This window comes from Urocampus carinirostris, chromosome 11, assembly GCF_059441175.1.
Source record: "Urocampus carinirostris isolate Australia breed hairy pipefish chromosome 11, RoL_Ucar_1.0, whole genome shotgun sequence".
NCBI classification, from domain to species: Eukaryota; Metazoa; Chordata; class Actinopteri; order Syngnathiformes; family Syngnathidae; genus Urocampus; species Urocampus carinirostris.
Genome location: NC_142359.1, coordinates 13723442 through 13743475, shown reverse-complemented (window position 1 = coordinate 13743475; position 20034 = coordinate 13723442). Strand labels below are relative to the sequence as shown.

The 20034-nt window shown below is 42.0% G+C and overlaps 1 protein-coding gene across 3 annotated transcripts; it reads right to left on the bottom strand.

The window, feature by feature from the left end:
- Positions 1-687: 687 nt before the first annotated feature.
- Positions 688-19542, bottom strand: LOC148356466 (GRB2-associated-binding protein 1-like). 3 transcript variants are annotated; one of them, XM_088347242.1, is made up of 12 exons: positions 19369-19542; positions 14431-14559; positions 14182-14353; positions 13015-13156; positions 11951-12411; positions 8833-8915; positions 8658-8767; positions 8362-8591; positions 4277-4373; positions 2130-2259; positions 1914-2048; positions 688-1848 (listed from the first exon to the last, which is right to left on the bottom strand). In XM_088347242.1, exons 1-12 carry the CDS (start codon positions 19441-19443, stop codon positions 1666-1668), a joined length of 1947 nt encoding a protein of 648 aa, XP_088203368.1. In that variant the 5' UTR covers positions 19444-19542; the 3' UTR covers positions 688-1665. The 3 variants fall into 3 exon arrangements, with proteins under 3 accessions (XP_088203368.1, XP_088203370.1, XP_088203367.1); XM_088347241.1 differs by having other exon boundaries at positions 690-1848; positions 11906-12411; XM_088347244.1 differs by lacking the exon at positions 14431-14559 and having other exon boundaries at positions 11906-12411.
- Between the last annotated feature and the right edge of the window lie 492 nt (positions 19543-20034).

Below are 20034 nucleotides of genomic sequence, written 5' to 3'. Positions count from 1 at the left end.
AGCGGGCAGGAGATTTAGCGCTATGCTAACGTTAGCATATTTACGATAATACTAACATTATTATTATTGTGTTTCCACCCTTCTTCCCTAGTGAATAACGATGACAGTCGGACATAATTGCCCTTTAACATTGGCTTGTTTAATTATGCTACTATTAAGCTATTACTGTACCATGTCTGCACTTTCAATGTTTTATTGGGTTTTTTATGGGTCTTGGGTTTAATAAATTCTGGATATTTATTCTGTGAATTTTGTATTTTCTATTATTTATGGATAGAATGGATGCTCCAAACGTAATATTCCGAATCTATGAATGTATATTATGTTTAAGATTGATCCTATCAACACTGACGATGTATTTAAGGTGGGTTTAATCCAAGGAAATTCAATTCTTCCTAGTTCACACATACTGTAGGTATAACCTAAGTTACTGTAAATATAAACTGGTAATCTAAACAACTGTTTTGTCAATTTAACTTACTGACATAAACTGGAATTTCACATTATTTACCGACAGGGTTGGGTAGGGTTACTTTAACTTGATTACTCTCAATTACTTTTGGATTAGTCCAATACCAAATATGCTAATAAAAGACAAAAGAAACTAAATATGAATAAAATGATGACTCACAACACGTGGTAAGCTTTCTCTCCTGGCTTGGATCTCTTTGATCTCCGGCAAAACGAACATAAAATGCGACAGAAACAAAATGAAAATAAATCCAAACGGCTTGCCAACATCATTTTTGCCGTTCCATGTATTCCGTTACTCCCCAAGCCTGCACAAAATTTAGTCATTTTACTCATATTTAGTTTCTTTTGTCTTTTATTAGCATATTTGGTATTGGAGTAATCCAAAAGTAATTGAAAGTAATCCAGTTAAAGTAACCCTACCCGACCCTGCTCATTGATATGGACAGACGAAAATGTCACGCACAAAAGCTCCACAAGGTGGCTCACACAATCACAATCAAAAGAACGTTTTTTTAAAGTTGATTTTAATCATTAAAATAAAGTTTCTATCTTGCTGCTTGCACATACTTTGTGCTTGGCTGGTATAGTCGTAGGTGAATTCCACTGTTCTGCCTCAACATTGCGCTGCTGCTAGGCTATTACACACTTGTTTAAAAGGTACATTGTGTAAGATTTGACCACTAGATGGCACTGTATTGTTCAATGCGGACGAAAACCAGTAATAAATAAGCACAGTGTTGCAGCAAGATGCCAGACAAACCTGGCGGCGACCATCAGGTGTGGATTCTGCAACGTAAAAGAAATTCAAATTTCTCAACTTGTATATCTCTGTAAAATTAACACTGGTTTGATAGTTCTCGGCAGCACGATGGATGGGTGGTTCGCCCCACAGTGCGGTGGTCCAAGATTCGATCCCATGCAGAGTTTGCATGTTCTCCCACGTACCAAAAAACATGCATTTCAGGTTAATTGGCCGGTTCAAACTGCCCCTAGGTGTGGATGAGCAAGTCTGTCTCTGTGTCTTCTGCCCACTGCCCGAAGATGGCTGGGATGGGCTCCAGCACCCCCGTGACCCTACTGAGGATAAGCGGTGGAGAAAACGGATGGATGGATAAGGGTTCATGTATTTTTGCCTGGTTTTCAAATCAATGTTAAGTTCTTGTACCACCAGGAGGCACTAAATATTTCTTTTTAGCTGTGTTCTTGACACTTCTCCGTGGACTTTCTGCCGTCATGCCAGGCTTCCCGGGTGCTCCTCAGCGCTTTGGTCCTCTTAGGGTCTACCACCACGTAGTCCACGCGTTCCCCGCGGCCTCGATCCTCCGCTCCCTCAATTTGTTTGTTTCTCCCGTCGATGTCCTCCGGGCAGCGTTTCTGCAGGGTTACAACTCCAAGTCAAAACAATGACAGCTCAGTTTCCCCCCTCAAGGTGCTGTTACCTGTCTCGTTAGTGTCGAAGACCCCGTGTGGAGGTCTAGATCCAGGTACTCCACCTGTTTGTTGCCCCTGGCTCGCCGAGCCAACGGGCTGCTGGCACCGCCCTCGGAGGCCCGGTGCAGCATGAGCCTCAGAAACTGTGAGGGTGCGCAAAGGGGGGAAATGTGGTTAAAAGGGAGGAGGAATTCAATACGGGGAAGGAGGAGTGGGTTATTTACAGATTCGCCCGCGCTGAAGCTGAAACTGCCGGTCGTCATGGCGACGTAGCTGTCATCGGGATCGTCGGAATCGGAGGAGAGGGATGAACTATGCGAGGAGGTCGGCCCGGCTGACTGGCGACCGGAGGGGCTGAAATGAACAAGCGAGCGGGCACATCAAGAGGCAGTTTAACTGTATTGTTTACCAATTTTAACTACAGTATCTCCTCGCTATTTAAAAATTATAAAAATAACAAGGGTTAGGTTTAGGGTTAGGGCTACGGTTAGCGTTAGTGCTAGGGTTAGGGTTAGAGTTATATATACAAAAAAAAGAAATAATATTAAAATTAAAAATAATACAAAATACATAAACAATAAAAAATATAAAAATAACAGGGGTTAGGGTTAGGCTTAGGGTTAGGGTCATACAATTAAAAAAAATACAAATAAATAAATGAATAAATAAACAAATAAAAATCAAAAATAAATAAAAAATAAAAATTGTAAAAATAACAAGGGTTTAGGGTTAGGGCTACGGTTAGGGTTAGGGTTAGGGTTAGGGTGATACATATACCTGTATACACACATATAAAAATAACAATAAAATTAGGAAATAAAAATTAATAAATAAAAAATAAATAGAAATAAATAAAGTTAGGGTTAGGGTTTGGTTTAAGGTTAAGGACGTATAATCAAAAAATATAAAACAAAAAAAAACATTAAAAAATAAATAATTTAAATAAATGAATAAATAAAAAATTAATCAAAAATGAAAAATATAAAAAAAACAAGGGTTAGGCTTAGGTTTAGGATTATGGTTAGGGTTAGGGTCATATAATTAAAAAAATAAGAAGAAGAAAAGAGAAAAGAAAAAAATAAATCAAAAATGAAAAATATAAAAATAACAAGGATTAGGGCTAGGGTTAGGCTTAGGGTTACGGTTAGGGTTTTATATATAAGAAAAATAATAATAAAATCAAAAAATAAGAAATAAAAATATAAATAAATAATAAAAAATATAAAAATAACAAGGGTTAGGGTTAGGGTCATATAATTAAAAAAATATTATTAAAATCTTTTTTTAAAAATAAAAAAATAAAAAATTGAAAATAAAAAATAAAATAAAAAACAAATTAAAAATATAAAAATAACAAGGGTTAGGGTTAGGGTTGTCCCGACTGATTAGAGGTCTGAAATGGGCATAAAATGTCAATCATTACGTTTGGGTCGGGCCTCTATCTTGCTAATTGTGAGTTGATAAGCTAACCGTGCCTTGAGGTGTGAGTAGTTTAGGCCATGAGAAACTGTGGTCCACAGAAACACCAATGACGCCTCAACACATAGTGTACTAAATCCTTGCTATATCAATTCAAAGAACTCCTTCCTGTGTCTGTTATCCACCCGTCATTGTTTTTCTGTGTCTGTTTACCTCTCTCTCTCTTTTAAAGTGCCACGCTAGATTCTTAAGACATTCTGCTTTGGTTTAAGGCCCAATTTTTAACCTGTCAAAATGACAAACGGCCTTAAAATTTTCCCTTCAACTCTTAACAACATCCATCAATGAAAAATAATTGTGGCTTAATGTAACATTTACAGATAACTTGTTTCGTTACAAAAGGCGCTTTAATTTGTTATCATAGATCACCTTTCCTCCTCCCGAGTCCTCACAACCAAAATCTGGGATTTCGAGTTTGCTTCGGGTTTGGTCCTGAAAATCAAGTTTATTGTTTCAGCTCAATCGGGCTTCACCATCTGCGGGTCTTTTTCTTCTAGCACTAATATGTGTTTTACCACATTCTTCTTTACAATAATCTCCACTTGGTGGCGACAAATTATCATCGGAAGTAATAAAGTGAATAGGGTGCTAAAAGCATTTTTAATGCTATTTGGAATCAATGATGGAAGACAGCAGTGAGATTACACTTAATATTATAATTACACAGTACGGTCACAAGTTATTTATAAAATACAGTAGTTTTACTTGTTAAACAAATGCTTGAGCTTGTAAATAAGGTTTGTTCTTTGGTTTGGATGTTTAAGAGTATATGATAAAAAAAATACAGGATTCTACTTCACGGATTTTGCAACACAACTCTGTGGGATTAATGTTGAAAGGTCCTAAGAAAAATACTACTTTTATTCTTTGGTGAGATTCAGAAGACACGTACTGTCTCGTGAAAGTTCGAGTCACAGGCGAGCGCACAGGAGGCGGGACTTCCTGCCATTCAGGCTGAATTGAAGGAAGGTTCAAAGGTGCAGGTTTTCCTGGGGGGTGACACAAAATAAAATATAACATTTGACACCAGAAAAATAACAAAACAGAAGGCATCGTTTGTATCGTAAAGCCAATGTCTAAGATGCCTGGTTCAGATGACTGGGCAGGCTTGGGAAGTAACAAAATACATGTAATGGAGTTATGTCATTAGGAACCCCCAAAAAAAACTGAGAACAAAATTGACATACTAAAATTACATTCTACTTAGTTGAAATAAGGATTTGACACGTTAAATTTAATTTAAAAGTACATTTACAGAGCCACAATGCGCCAATTGACGAGCTGTATCTGCTGGCAGATTGCACAGAAGGCCATCTTATTGACCACAGCGTTTGTTATACTGGGTTACAGGTAAAATCCCTTTTATTTGTTTCTGTATTTTATTTCTCCTTCTAGGTAGCACTCATCTCATCTCATCTCATCTTATTAGCTGTACCGCTTATCCTTATTAGGGTCGCGGGGGGGCTGGAGCCCATCCCAGCCATCTCTGAGCAGTGGGCAGGCGACACCCTGAACTGGTTGCCAGCCAATCGCAGGGAAGACGGGGACAGACAACTCGCTCGCGCATTCACACCTAGGACCGGTGCAAATTGTCCCCAAGTGTGTCCGGGTTGTCTCTCCTTGTGTGCCCTGCGACTGGCTGGCAACAAGTTCAGGTTGTCCCCTGCCCACTGCGCGATGATTGCTGGGATGGATATATCTCATCTTATCTCATTATCTGCACCGCTTATCCTCAGTAGGGTTGCGGGGGTGCTGGAGCACATCCCAGCAGTCATCGCGCAGTGGGCAGGGGACACCCTGAACTGGTTGCCAGCCAATCGCAGGGCACACAGGGACAGAAGATTCGCTCGCGCTTTCACACCTAGGGACAATTTGGACCGGCCAATTCACCTGAAATGAATGTCTTTGGAATGTGGGAGGAAACCGGAGTGCCCGGAGGAAACCCACGCAAGCACGGGAAGAACATACAAACTCCGCACAGTAAGGCCAGTAGCTGGATTTGAACCCACGCAGGAGGTTCCCACGACCTCAGAACTGTGCCACACACGCGCTAACAACTGCGCCGCCGTGCTGCCCTAGGTAGCACTCATTTTGTTGAATTGGCGCAAACCCGCAGTTTTGTAACACGCTAGTGATGCGTTCAGGGGCATCTGGTAAATTTGATTGATTGTGTCTATTCTTGTATACGCAGTTGTTGTTCAAAATCCACCATTTGATCACTGTATTTTTATGTTGTAATGATGTTTTACTGAGCCTAGTAAATGAAAATACTGTCAAGCGGTTTGGCATCCCCACTTCAAACAACTCAAACTTGAATTTGGACTCAAGACATCCCAGAGTGTTTTGGAAATTTAGAAAGTGAACAATTGGTGTGGTCAAAGCTATATTTGGTTCTTAATTTCCTCTTCTCTTAACGTAAACTTAAACAAAGTATATCTTGTCTGCCATGCGAAAGAAAAAGGTTTAGTTTTGCTTAATGTTAACCGCTTAAAATTGAAATATTTCTTGTAGAACCACGAGCAAATAACTACCTGACATCGGTTTCCTCCAATACTTTTTTCAAGGTTGCATTGTATGTTTATCTTAACCCAAATTTAATGAAATAGTAATTTTATTTATATTATTTATTTATTATTTATTTATATAACTTTTTGGGAATAATGTTTAAAATAAATAAAAATATTGGAATAATAATATTGTATTCCGATTGCGTTACTGATTACATTTTTAACAGGTAATTAGTAACTGTATCGGATTACTGTCAGTAACCCTTTCGATTTTGGGTGTAGGTATCGAACCGAGAGTTGTGTACGGGTTTTGTCCACATATGCTATTTGTGCGTTGTGGTTGGATCGTATCACCAATAATGATTACAGATCTAATAAACCTGCATTTAAAACAATATCATAAAAACAATGTGTTAAACATTCTATACTGTACCTCCAACGCGCTAAGAACTTTGACATTTTCATTGTTTACTATTGCGTGCATCTATTTGACATGGTTGGTGTAAAGTGTAAAGAAGAGCCGAGCCGTTTCTTTTAAAATGAAAGTGGAATATGAAAGATTGATGCGGTTGAGAAAATGGTCAGAACGCTTTTTTTCGTCCACTTTCTACCACGGAGGAGGAAGTAGCCTAACTCTTAAGCTCAACTTCCAAAAGTAAGTTAACCAGTGTCTTAAATAACGTCTGCCCGGACGCCCGGGCGTGCATCTTTTACGTCGGGCGTACAAGTTACAAAATGTCTCCGCCCGGGTGGCCAACAACTTTTTCAAGAAAAAAAAAGATTATTTTTTTTCAAATCAAACGTTTGCTTTTTTCCGTTTTCGAAATCTTCGTTCAGTTTGGAAATTGTTTGGCAATTTGCACACTCGTCAGCCAATCAGAAGCCTGCATCGAATAACTTCGTGCTTCCGGACTTTCCCGAGCCTTATAAGGTTGTGCCTTTGCATAACATTTTCCAAGGTAGACACACAGAAAACACAAGACAAATGGAGAAGTGGTTAGGAATCAAGCCAAAACCTCGGCCCCAGAAGAAATATTCAAAAGAAGCTAACAAAACTTATGACGCTCCAAAACGTAAACGTACATTAAAAGCATTGTGGAAAGAGGAGTTCACGTGGCTTGTCGCAGACGACGCAACGCAAAGATTGCATGTATGAAGATGAGTAAATACAGGTACATACTGATGGCAGATGGAAAACAGCAATGTCATATACTTGCAATGAATGTTCTAAGTAGATTTATAATAAACTTAATTTTAAAGTGTTGTTCTGGTATATATTCTGATTATCAATCCTTAATACTTTGCAACAATGGGTTTTTTTTGCGATGAGTGGTCTTATTGTGTTTCAAGTTGGGGAACATGGGGCAGGCAACTTTATGGCTGGGCAGGCAACTTTTCAGAGTTGTCTGCCCTGGTGTTCGGTAACTTTTTGTCATGTGTTTCCGACAATGGTTAAACGTAACCTTATTTATGTTTATAGAGCATATTATCTTATTAAATGTTTTTTTTTTTCAGTACCAAACAATACAGGTTATCTATATGTAATGGGTGTAATAATAACTTTTGTTTCATTGAAATTCCTGCTGAAATATGTGTATAGTTTTTGGTCAATGATGAGTCCAACAGTGCCACCTGCCGGTATGGGGTAGGGTTTGTTTTGGCTTTTGACATGTGACCGGAAGGCGGGGTTTTGTTGGTAGTATTCAGAGCGAGAGACACATCTTTTGGTGCTCCACAAAAAAAAGTTAATTTTAAACATTATAACCACAGCTGACAAATCTCTCAACATGCACAGTAATGTGATTGATGTTGTCAAGCTGTTTGGATTTATTTTCGTTTTGTTTCTGTTGTGCTAAAATGTTAATTCCCCTTATAGAGATCAAAGAGATCAAAGCCAGCAGAGAAGCTAATGTTGTGACTAATTTCATTTGTAGGTAAATTGTATCCGTTTTCATACTCATTATTGTTATTATTTCTATTTTCTCATATATATATAAAAAGGATGATGTTGGTTAAAATTCAGACTAAAGAAAAATATGTTGAATTCATTGTAAACGTTAAAAGACCACTATACGATCTCTTGTTAAAAGTATCTTGTTAAAAAGGATTTAAAAATGTATTGTGATATTCTAAAATGTATTTTATGTAAATTGAAAAGAAAGCTCTTTGATATGCTTTGGGCAGTCTACAGAGCGAGCTGCCAACGAGATCAAAGAGATCAAAGCCAGCAGAGAAGCAAATGTTGTGACTCATTTCATCTGCAGAAACTGTAATAAAAACCTCATCATCCAGTCCAGCGTGAATGTGGATCTTTGGTGGGACAGGTACACCGCGGTTACATATAAAAGCCTTAAACATAGTTATATAAACCTTAAACATACAAAATATAGCACTGAAGCAACTTAGGAACAAATTCAACGTACGAACGTTCGTCCGGAACGTTCGTAAGTAGTGCAGTTTGCATGCTCACCGCCTGGTTTTGGCTTGAGATCACGGTGAATAGGAGGCGGTACTGCGTCCCGCTCCCCTTCATCCGAGGGCGTGACGGATGTCAGGGGGGTATGAAGGACGCCCGTGTGAGCGGGGGGCGGCACCCGCCTCCCGAAAGAGGGTGGATCCGCCGAAACGGGAGGGCGAGTACTAACGGGGGTCATGGGGACATAGTTGGCCTCACGCGGAGGATCGAATGCCTCCGAAGGTCTGAAAGGAGGGAATTATGACGGCCGCCAGCGAGACACAATAACAAGCTAGTCGATAAAAACGAACCGTATGGTGAGCGGCGGCTCCGTGGTGGCGGCGCTCATAGAAACGTAGTTCTGGTCCACGTCGTTGTCTTCAGAACAAACGCTGCCCAGAGGTACTATTCCTTTTTTGAACTGAGAGCAGACAGCAGCCTGTTCAAGGTCGGAACCGAATAAACCCAACAAATTCGGAAACTCACAAAATAGCTGTTGAAGCTGTCGCTGAAGTCAAACATGCTCGCTCGGTCCGAAAGCGAGCTAGCGGAGGATTGTGATTCGCAGCCTGAAAGACAAGATATGTACCAATTATTAAATAGGCACATTTTATTTTTGCCTTTAAAACAAATTTAGGGTACGTAGTCCGTACTATGAAATACTACAGCTTAGAAGAGTATAATTACTACATACCTGTCAAGCTCCAGGGCTTCACGCCCTTACAAACTGTCGTATTTTCCCTAACAAAATACAAAATAATCTTACACCATATTTTTTCTTTCAAATGTGTTTATTTATGTAGTTTAACATGTTATATTGTACATGTGTTTCGTTATATCATATATATTGTTAATGAACATTTTGTTGTGAGACACTGAGTTGCTCGACATGAATGAGGTTTAGTATACAAAAAAGTTCAAAAATTAAGTCGCTTGGACGTTCACTGTAGAAGTAAGGAATACATGCAAATATAATTGCCGGTAAGTAGAATAATGCACTTTCTTATTCAAATTATGAATTCATTTTCTGCAATAAATTATTGTTGGTAAACCTGTCCTTTTTTTCTTAACTTCTTTATACAACATAATAATTCGTAATATAATACATCAGAGCAAGTGAGCCGTTTGAGAGCCGGCTCTTTTTAATGAGTTGAACCGAAAAAGCCGGTTCTCTAAAAAGAGACAGACTTCCTTTCACTACCCAACTCAAACTCGTTTAACCTGATTGATTTGCCGTTTCGTGATGGTCGGTGTATACCGGATGGTACCCATCATTGACAACTTTGTGTTTTTCCGTAGAGATTTTCTTGTACGTCGTACACGTCTTAAAATGCATAATAAAGGGACTTTGTACAGCAAAAACGTACATGTTGACAGGTATGTTACCATGAGAAATCCAATGCCAATGAAATAATACAGTCATACCTCTACATACGAGCACCTCCAGACACAAGAAATTCGTTACGCAAGATTTATTTTGAACAAAAAAATCTTGCGGCGGAGAGTCCAAGTTACAAGCATTCCCAGAGATTACCAACAGAGACCGCTCAAGACTACTCACTCCAGGATCAGCTCGTCCCAGATATTGCATACGCTTCCCGCCATCAGACGCCCGATCCCACACATTCTGTTATATCAGTCAAAGGGTTCGATCCCCAACCGGAATCCGATGTTGGACGAGATTGTTTCCCTCTTTTTAATGACAATTGCCAGGATGCTGAACCCTCTGCTCTGCCATCCTTCCTCACAACCACTCGATCCCCATTGCCTGCGACACCCAGAGCCTCTCCCCTTTTTAAAATTAAATGTAAATGGTCTACATTTATATATCGCTTTTCAAGTCACTGAAGACCTCCCAAAGCGCTTTACAATGTACTTCACACTTACCCATTCACACACACTCAAACACCGATAGCAGCGTCAGCTATGCAAGGCCACCTGCTAATCAGGGGCATTACGAATTCTTGCCCAAAGACACTTCGACATATTACACGGAGGAGCTGGGAATTGAACCTGCGACCTCTTGATCCCAAGACGAGCGCTTTGCCTACAAATGGATACACACCCACGAGGAAACTACATCATTTTGACAATTTAACACTTTAGCAGCAAAATAAGCTAACCTTGCTCATTGCACAATCATTTGCATTTGCTTTACAACTCATAACTTTTTGCACAACTCAGTACTTTTTGTTTTCAAGGTACCACTATGCACTTTATGACTTGTGTGTGCAGAGTCTATTAATCTGTCATACTGTCTACATGTGTGTGTGTCACGGTTGCCCATTGCCCTCACTTGGGCCCGCCCGTTTGGCACCAGCTGCTGCTCGTCGCCTGATTGGCTTCCCTCCTTCTTAAACTCTCATTCACTCCTTGTCAGTCCATTAACGAACCTCTGCACTTGCAAGACTTGTATTTTGACTCTGTCTGGTATCCTGCTCGTTTATCCAGTATCTGGTATCGATCCCGTCTGTCCCGTCCTGTCCGGTATGTTTCTCCAGTCTCCAGTATCCAGTATCGATCCCGTCTGTCCCGTCGTGTCCGGTATCTTGCTCCAGTCTCCAGTATCCAATATTGATTCTGTCTGTCTGTCTGATCTTGCTTGTGTATCCAGTATCCGGTATCAATCCCATCAGTCCCGTCTTGTCCGGTATCTTGCTCCAGTATCCAGTGTCCGGTATTGATCCCGTCTGTCCCGTCCTGTCTGGTATCTTGCTGTTGTATCCAGTATCCGGTATCAATGCCGTCTGTCCCGTCCTGTCTGGTATCTGCTCGTGTATCCTGTATCTGGTATCGATCCCGTTTTGTTCTCTTCTCCCAAGCGATCGCGGACTCGGTGGCGTTTGTGTTCCTGCACATGACTGTTACGCATCTGGGTCCACCGTCTGTCAGGGTTCCGAAAGTAAGTGTGTCTTAGTGTAGTGTGTCCTAGCATAGTGTTTGTGTGTTTTTTATTTTCTAGACCCCAAGGGGTGAGAGAAACACAATTTCAATCCTTTGTTTTTGCTGAAGAATTGACAATGAAGCTGACTTTGACCTTGACTTACGCATTTCTGTAATATTTTAAAGGGGAGGCAGAGACAGAGTTGCGAATTCAGCTGAAAGAGCAAAAGTGAAAGGTAAAAACCGGAACAGGCAGAAAAAGAAAGAAAGAAATTGCAAATTGTGCCGTAAATATTTTTGTGACTACGTTCATTTAAAGTTACAGTAACATTTTCAAGCATACACCTCTGTTACAGCGAATTGCTCTATGGTAAGTGCTCATAATAATCTCATTTTTTATTTTTATTAATATCATCTTATTTACTGTATTTTCATGTTTAAATGCTATTTATCTGTGTTTCTAGTGATCAGGAAAACATGTTTATAGCTATTAAGGATTAACTCGGATGCTTTTGGGGAGTCAAAAACAGATAAAATAATTTCTAACTTTCATAGAGGAAAAATTCATGACACGAGCATGATCCTGGAACGAATTAAGCTCGCATGTAGAGGTACCTCTGTTTCACTTTTTAAAAACTTTTAGCACGCAGAACAATTTTGGGGATGGCTGCCTCACCTGACAGTGAGCGTCCATGCAAGTGACCCCCGGTGGGAGCCTCACCTTGTGCTTCAATGGCAACAGGTTTAGGGGGACGTGGTGGTGGAGGCAGGGTCGGGGTAGATGCACAGAGTTCCGCCGGACTCAGGGTTGCTACGCTAGGCGTGGACGAAGGGCGCTGAGAGGGGTCCGGTTGAGATCTGGGGGCCGAGCGGGTGATTTCGGGAGACATCGCCACTGGGCGGAGGCGGAAATCCAGAGTGTGCTTCTTTGGGTGAGGGGACGGGTGACATCGAGGCTTCCCATCTTCCCTGTGGAGATGAGGAGTCATGCCTGAGTCCAGAGACTGGCTGAGACCGCTGGAGAGGGGATTGGTTGTCCATGGTGCGGTTCGGGAGGCAGTACGAGGAGGGGGGAGGCATATGGAAGGGGAGGAGGAAGATGACGATGAAACTGAAGATGTAGGATGTACTATGTGGTCCTTGTGGTAACTTTCAAGAGAATGGGGAGAACCTTCATGGGGCCTGTAAAAATCGCAATTAAAGGTAAGATTAACCAAGCTCTATCCAACCTGGTCGTATTAAAGCCCAACCGTGCCTGAGCTCATCCAATTAACTTGATTTGAGGGACTGTGCTTGGAGAAAGCCAGAATTTTTATAATTTATTTGAGAGGGCCGTGTTTCTCTCTCACTGACTTTTAAAGATATGTATGTATCCACCCATCATTGTTCCCTGTGTCTTTTTCTCTGTTTCAAGAAGTGGAGGATCCACAACATGGATTCAGTCCCAACTAAGCGCAACGATACGAGCTGCCGGAGATGGGGACTGAATCCACAAAGAAAAACAAAGAACCATGATGGGTGGATTATTGTGGATATACTGTCTTAACCAAGGTTGTAAAATAATATTGGGAAGAGTTTCCTCAAAATTCTCTGGTCTATTAGTCAGCAAATACAGCGATATTAGGTGCTTTGCAGTAGCAACCGGTTTTGGCGACATCCAGTGGATATAATTAAAACTGCAAGTCATTGGGGCTCATTTTTCTCTTGTGCTTCTCTCAGCATTGTCTTGCAGGCCACATAAAATGATGTGGCGCATGAGTTTGACACATGTGTCATAGGACTTACCTGACCAGGGTCTGGCATTGAGCCAGCCACAGGTAATCTTCTTCCACATAAACGCTGTCGGCCTCTTGGGGGCGCAACCCCACGGGCGGTGAAGGGGTTGTGGCGGATGCTGTTCCCGTGGTAACTGGAGGACTGTCAGAAACTGGTAGTTCAAAAATGTGAGTGTTAAGTTATGTTGTTTCACAATTCAGAACCGTGTTTGTCAACCTTTAGTGCAAGGGTCGGTAACATATGGCTTATGAGCAAGGTGTGGCTCTTTTCATGAGTATATCTGGCTAAAATTCATTGTTTAAACACATTTTGGCTGGGAGTTTGCATGTAGTTTGCGCAAGCTATGAATAAAAGAATGAACAAACACCACGCTTGAGGACTGACTATGAATTCAGTAAATTTCGAACAGGTCGAAGATTCGCATAAATAAAACGGAAAGGAGGATAGGTAATGACCACTCGATCCCAAGGGTTAGTACTACCACATCCTGTAGCTGAAAGTAAATACATCTGTATTTTCCTTGTGTGCAGTACAGAGACTCCTCGCTACTTTGGTTATCGCTGGTTCACTGCTTCGCGAATTTTAATTTAATTGTCTTTAATGTCATTGATATCAACGCATCGAGCATAGTGTTCTGAGCAGACAGAAAAAAGCAGTCAGCAAATGCTATCATAGAGGCAGGTTAGGGAGGACTTTGTGTGTTGGGTGGGCGTGACCGTGATAAGCTGGTGTATGTTATCAATCAAACAGGGGGCGAGAGCACAAGTCAATGAGTTTACCCAAAACAAACTGGGAAGAATGGCAACAGCTAGAAATTTTAGCAGCTTGTTACATTTAAAATGAATTCATCAATCGGATTTTGAGGAAAGTCAGTGATGTGCAAAGAAATTGCGTTCAACAGCAGGTGCTAGATATGGAACTGTCTAATGTCACACAGTGAAATCATATGCACTGAAGAAGTAGATTTTGTTTGGACAGGGGGTTTGGCGGTTTTGTTGAACTTTTTTGTGGTTCTGAAAGAAAGAGTCAAAATATTTTGTTTACATGGCTCTTTTAGTCCAAAAGGTTCCCCTACCCTGCTTGTCTAAGACAAAGATCTTGAAGCTACAGGGAGACAAAGTACAAAACTGCAATGGTCTTAACTCCACAGAGTAAAGTGAAAAGGTCAGCAAGTACCCCGTTCTGTTTGTGTCGGGTTGAAGCCACAAAGCAGGCAGATGGACGACACCCAGCGGTTCATGTCGTCCTCCGACTCGGCCACAAGGTACCATGTCCTCTCGTCTGTCTTCAGGTCGAACACGAAGCTCTTCTCCAATTCCTTCTTGGTGAACGACAGGCCGGCATCCACCTGGACAAGGAAAGTACCGATCAGACCGGCAGACTGTTCAGCGTTCCTTACAAGTCGTGTGTGTGTGCGTTGTGTACCTGCTCACACAGGTTCAAGTCGATGGTTCTGATGGGCCGGCGGGCGTTCGGATTTTTGTAATACTGCAGAACGTTGGGCTCTCCGCTCAACCGGCCGCTGCGCAACACAAACCAGCGCTTCTTCCACGCCTGCGGGCAAACACGGCGATCGATTGTTTTGAGTGCCACTTACTTAAATGTTTTTCCATTTATTCGTTCTATCACATATTTCACGGACTTGTTTTCTTTATTACAAAGTACAGTAATCACTCGCAACTACGCTTCAGTTATCACTGGTGCACTGCTTCGCTAATTTCAAATTGAATTGTCTTTATTGTCATTTATATCATTTCATTGTGCAGACAGCAAATGTTATCACAAGAGCAGATTTTATGTGTGAGGGTTGGTAGGTTTTCTCCCTGTGTTTGCATCTGTGATAGGCTTGTATATGCTGTCAGTCAAGCAGGGGGGCGTGTGCACGAGTCAATGTGGCCGCCAATCAGTGTTCATTTTACCTCTGAAAAGTGATGGGTCCCGGGGACTCGCATGCTCAAAAATCTATGGGTCCCAACAGAGATCTATGGGTCCCCAAAATTTTGTGTTCTCCATGCCCTTACAAACTGTCGTATTTTCCCTCACAAGATACAAAAAAATCTATTTTTTTCAAACATGTTTTTTTATGTAGTTTAACATGTTATATTGTACATGTGTTTCCTCACATCATATATATTGTTATTGAACATTATGGTTGTGAGACACTGTGTTGCTCGACATGAATGAGGTTTATTATAAAAAAAAAGTTCAAAAATGAAGTCGCTTGGACGTTCACAGTAGAAGGAAAAAATACATGCAAATTTAATTAAGTAGAATAATACATTTTCTTATTCAAATTATGAATTCATTTTCTACATTAAATTATTGTTGGTAATATACTGATTAAAAGGATCTCCACAAACCTGTCTTTTTTCATTTTCTCCTTTTATACTTCCTTTTTTTCAACAACATAATAATTCGTAATATAATGCATCAAAACAAGTGAGCCGTTTGAGAGCCGGCTCTTTTTAATAAGTTGAGCCGAAAAAGCCGGTTCTCTAAAAAGAAACGGACTTTCACTACACAACTCGAACTGGAGATCGGCGTGCAGACGAAAACTCGAACCGCGAGACCAAAACAACAATGGCGGATCTGCCTCACGAAAAGTTTGGAGTGCGGTAAATCTTTGTTAAAAAATGATAATGACAATTTCGTGTCAAAAAAGTTGCGCTCCGGGGACGCACGTTGATTTGACACGATGCGTCCCCAGCAAAAGTGATGCGTCTAGGACGCAGGGACGCGGCAAACGAGAACACTGCGCCAATACAAACTGAGAAGCATGGACACAGCTTACTTTCAGCGGCTATTACATTGAAAAGAAATTCATCAGACTCTGAAGAAAGTCAGAAGAGCACAAAGAAATGGTGCTGAATGGATTAATATCCGGTTTGCTAAGGGGCCGGTCACACAGACATTTGCGGCCATTTGCGGCTGAATCACGGCCAGAAATTTCTGCCTTTGAGGCGGACGCTATTAGACGCATTGAGATCGCCATTCAGACGAGATACAGAAGGGCTTAACACGAGGTCGGAAATTCGCGCGCGGGTGGCAGCGCGAAAATGTTTTGCGCTGCTCAATTCTTCATAGCGCGGGTACACAGCCTTTCACGAGCGTACCAAGGTTGAACCACGGCCAGAAATTTCTGTTGGGCGCTGTTGGACGTTTTGAGACCACAATATAGACGAGATAGAGCAGTGCTTTACTCGCGGTCGGAAATTTTCACGTGGTTGGCCGCGCTCAAAACTTTTGAGCTGCTCAAAAGTTTGAGCACGTGTTAAACCGCGTGCCGCACACATGGTCAACACTAGGTAATGACGCGGAAATGACGCGGAACAACGTGCTCTGGCCGCGGCCAGGGCGTGGTTACACATGGGTAGGACGGGAAATTTCAGCGGGTAATCGTGGGTGGAGCATGGTAATAGCATGTTCTGCGCCTGTATCGCGGTGTTATTACGTGAAATTAGCGTGTTACGCGTGTGACGGTCAAACGCCTTTCTCCGCGTATAAACAGCGCGAATGCCGAGCACACGTCAGTTGTGCTCGAGACGTCAAGGGGGTGAACATGGATCCCCGTCAGCGTAGTGACCTCGTCTTAATCCATTTTTATTTCTTGACATTTCTTTTCAAGATAATAAAATAAAAATGATGCCATAGCTTGAAATCTTGATCTTCACGGGACGGTGTCTTGTGCGGTTATGATTTCTACAGCCCGGTGCCGAGATTTGCATCCCCTCGCTACTACAACCACTTTTACCTCGTTTTATCTTACTTTTAGGGAATGTAATGGCGAACATATAACCAAAACCACTTCGTCTTGCATTTGTTGGAAATGTAATACAACTTAAACCATTCCGTCTTTGTTTTTGTTGTGAACGTAATCGAACGGTAAATCCTCCCCCCCTCGCGTGAACGCGCATTCTGCTGCGCTTCCAACGAAAGCGATCGTATTCTATATAAAACGCTTATTAAAACTATAAAGCGAGCTAATTATAACAATTGGGACATCCTAGTCTATATAACGCGTTTATTTAAACAATAAAGTGCGATCGTATTCTACAAAATGCGTTTGTTAACGCGGATGAAAAAGTCACCAACGCTTACAACAAAAGCGATCGCAGCAGAATGCGCGTTCACGCGAGGGGGTGGGGGGGTGGGGTTGTTGCGTAGGAGTCGGATTTGGGCACAACACCGGCTCGGGAGCTTTTATACCCGTGGTCCACACGAGAAAATGACGCGATGAGGAAGCGGAACAGTCGCCGGCGTCTGTTTTGCGGGCATACCACCGATGAACAGCGGGTTGGCCAATTTTGCGCATTTTCCATCCCGGGCAACCACGGGCAAAAAAAACCCGCAAAATTTTAGCCGTGATTCAGCCGCAAATGTCTGTGTGACCGGCCCCTTAGCGACTGAAGTGGTATCGAGAAAGAAGGCAATAGCTGCAGGTCCAGCCTATTGGGGCTACGTAACAACTGCAACAAGACACCCCTTCTGAGCCTCAATCTCACTAATGCTAGATCCATTAGCCATAAAATTGATAACCTGGAGCTACCACTACATTTGGGACGGTTATATTTTAATCATTGCTGGGACCTGGCCCAGGATACCTGATGTGAGCGTGCAGCTACCCAGCCGCTCTCTAAGTCCCTTTTTTACACTGAAATGAGCAACCCTCCAATTCAGTTGTTCTTTCATATAATAACAAGAAAGTAAATTCATTCATCTTACATTCTGTGTTCTCTGATTTTATTTGTAGATCTATAGTTATTTTATTACTCTTGTTTCCTCTCAGTCGGTGAGGACCTCATTTTGAGATAAATTTGACCCTTGGGTGCTTTTATGAATGGGCATCGCTACTTTGCGGATATTCACTCTTCTGGTCCCTATTTACCGTGATAACTGAGGGATTACAGTACCTTTTGACAAGCTCTGCCCGGAAATAATGGCCCACCATTGACTTGTGAAAATGTCAGATTCATTATTTTTGATGAAATGACTAAGACAACAACAACATTGCAACACAAAAACCACATAACTGAGCTTTGTTTGTCAGACAGAGGTAAGCTTACTATGTCAATTGTAATACTCCTAAGGCATTTTAAGTATTGTCCTAAGACAATCCCCAAAATAGGGAAATTATTATCGGCATAGAGTCAAGAACACACTCATATTCTCCAAACATTGATTCCACTTTGCACTTCCCAACCTGACACCGAACATTAAACCCACAGCACAACAAAGGGGTGAGTTGCTGTTGTATGCAACCCTTCATCAGCAGAGAGGCCTGACAGCATACACTGATTTACCCCCTCTGCATCATATGCGTCGGTATCAGTCATTCTTAACTATCCTTTGCGATTCACGTCAATCCCTAGCACACTTTCTTGCATCCATTAAATTAACTGAACTCACATCTAGAGCACGTTTCTAGAGCTGCATCCAGCCATTCTCCATTCTACCTGAGGAAGAATGTTGTTATGCAAGAGAAATGTAACAAAATACTTTGGGGAGCCCTCCTTCCGCTTCCTTTTGTGTTTTTCTTGACCGCCACCCAGTTGGACAGGAAGCTGACACAATGGTTCAAGAGCGAGCGCTTCTTTGTCCACCAAACACGACACCAAACCTTGAACAATCCCTTCCGACCTTTCACTTTGGATGTCTCTTTCTGTTTTTCCTGTTGCACCTACCCAGTGTGGTCACCGGTACGGTCTTTCTAGGACTTTTTCCGGGATGACCTGTGAGGTCTTCAACGTGTGCGTGTGGTTGTGTTCTTTTTCCATTCCCTTTGCAAGCAAGTCTTTCCAAATCTTTCAAGAAGGCCCAGCTGAAAGCGATTAGAATGGATTACATAACACACACTCTCAGGGAGCGTGTGATGAACTTTCGCCCAAATCTTCACGTGAACACACACTTTTTGCCAAGGCGGTCACAAGGCACTTGTGCGTGTGTTGACAACGGACGCATAAGGACTTGAAAATTCACGGATGACTTTCTGACAAGCCATCATCTGTTTCCTCTAGTGCTCATCCTTATTAGGATTTTAGGTGGGATGGAACCTATTCCAGCTTCCTCACTGGACACCCAGAAATGGTCTCCAGGGCAGATAGACAACCTTTTCATTTACATTCAAGAAAACCTTTAATGATCTAATAACAGATACCGAGTTTCATTAACTTTGCACAACTAAAATGGATATTGACATGTCGCACTTGACAAGTATGCCAAATTCAGCGTGTGCTAATGTGCAAGATTCCTTCTTTTTGTGACAGTGTGATAATGTATAGTTTACTTGCAAAAGCCAAAAGGGATCTTCTTAGTTGATCACTAAGTAAAGGCAAGCAGAAGTCTGTCTCTCAGGCCGCAACTCACATGACGCCGAAGCTTTTTCTCCGGTGGTGATTTTCTCAGCCATCCTTCCCAAACGACCTCAGCAGCTACACTCATCCCGGCCGTGGTGTATCCTCCGTCCAACAGCCAATCAGGTGTCACCCGTTGAGCCGAACCCTTGGCGGCGGCACGTCCGTCAGGGAGCTGTTCTGAAGTCCGCTGGAATTCACTTACAGTGAGTGAGTCCCACCTCTTCTCCTGCGTTCTTCCCCTTCCCACCACTGGCCCCGCCTCTATCCCAGAGAAAACAGGGACATTCCAGGACTACTCCCCTCCCTCTATTCCCGCTTGTAGTCTTGGACCTCCACCCCTCCCTGCAACAGAAAAAGGAGCTATTTGAGATGTCCTCACAAGGAGATGCAGTGAGACAACGGACTTGACCTGAATGTAACTGTAGTTGGCTTACTTGGAAACTCGAAGGATCGATGTCTCCGCATTTTATACGACCTGCAGACATACTTCATTGTCCATGTAGCGCAGCACAGAGGTGGTGTCTTTTAAATATTTGCTTTAGAAGGCAAGTCCATCCATACATCTATTCCATTCTTGGTTGGGGCTGGGTTGCTAAGGCAGAAACAATTGAAGCCACTTCTTTCAAGTTCCCGGTGGATCCAGCATTGCTCCCTCATCTCTCTGCCCTTGACAGTT

Coding starts and splice junctions, on each gene's coding strand:
- LOC148356466 (XM_088347241.1), bottom strand. CDS start 19,443: ATGAGTGTAGCTGCTGAGGTCGTTTGGGAAGGATGGCTGAGAAAATCA. Junction 14,354..14,430: donor ACTTGAACCTGTGTGAGCAG/GTACACAACGCA, acceptor TTCCTTGTCCAG/GTGGATGCCGGCCTGTCGTT. Junction 12,412..13,014: donor CAATGCCAGACCCTGGTCAG/GTAAGTCCTATG, acceptor CGATTTTTACAG/GCCCCATGAAGGTTCTCCCC.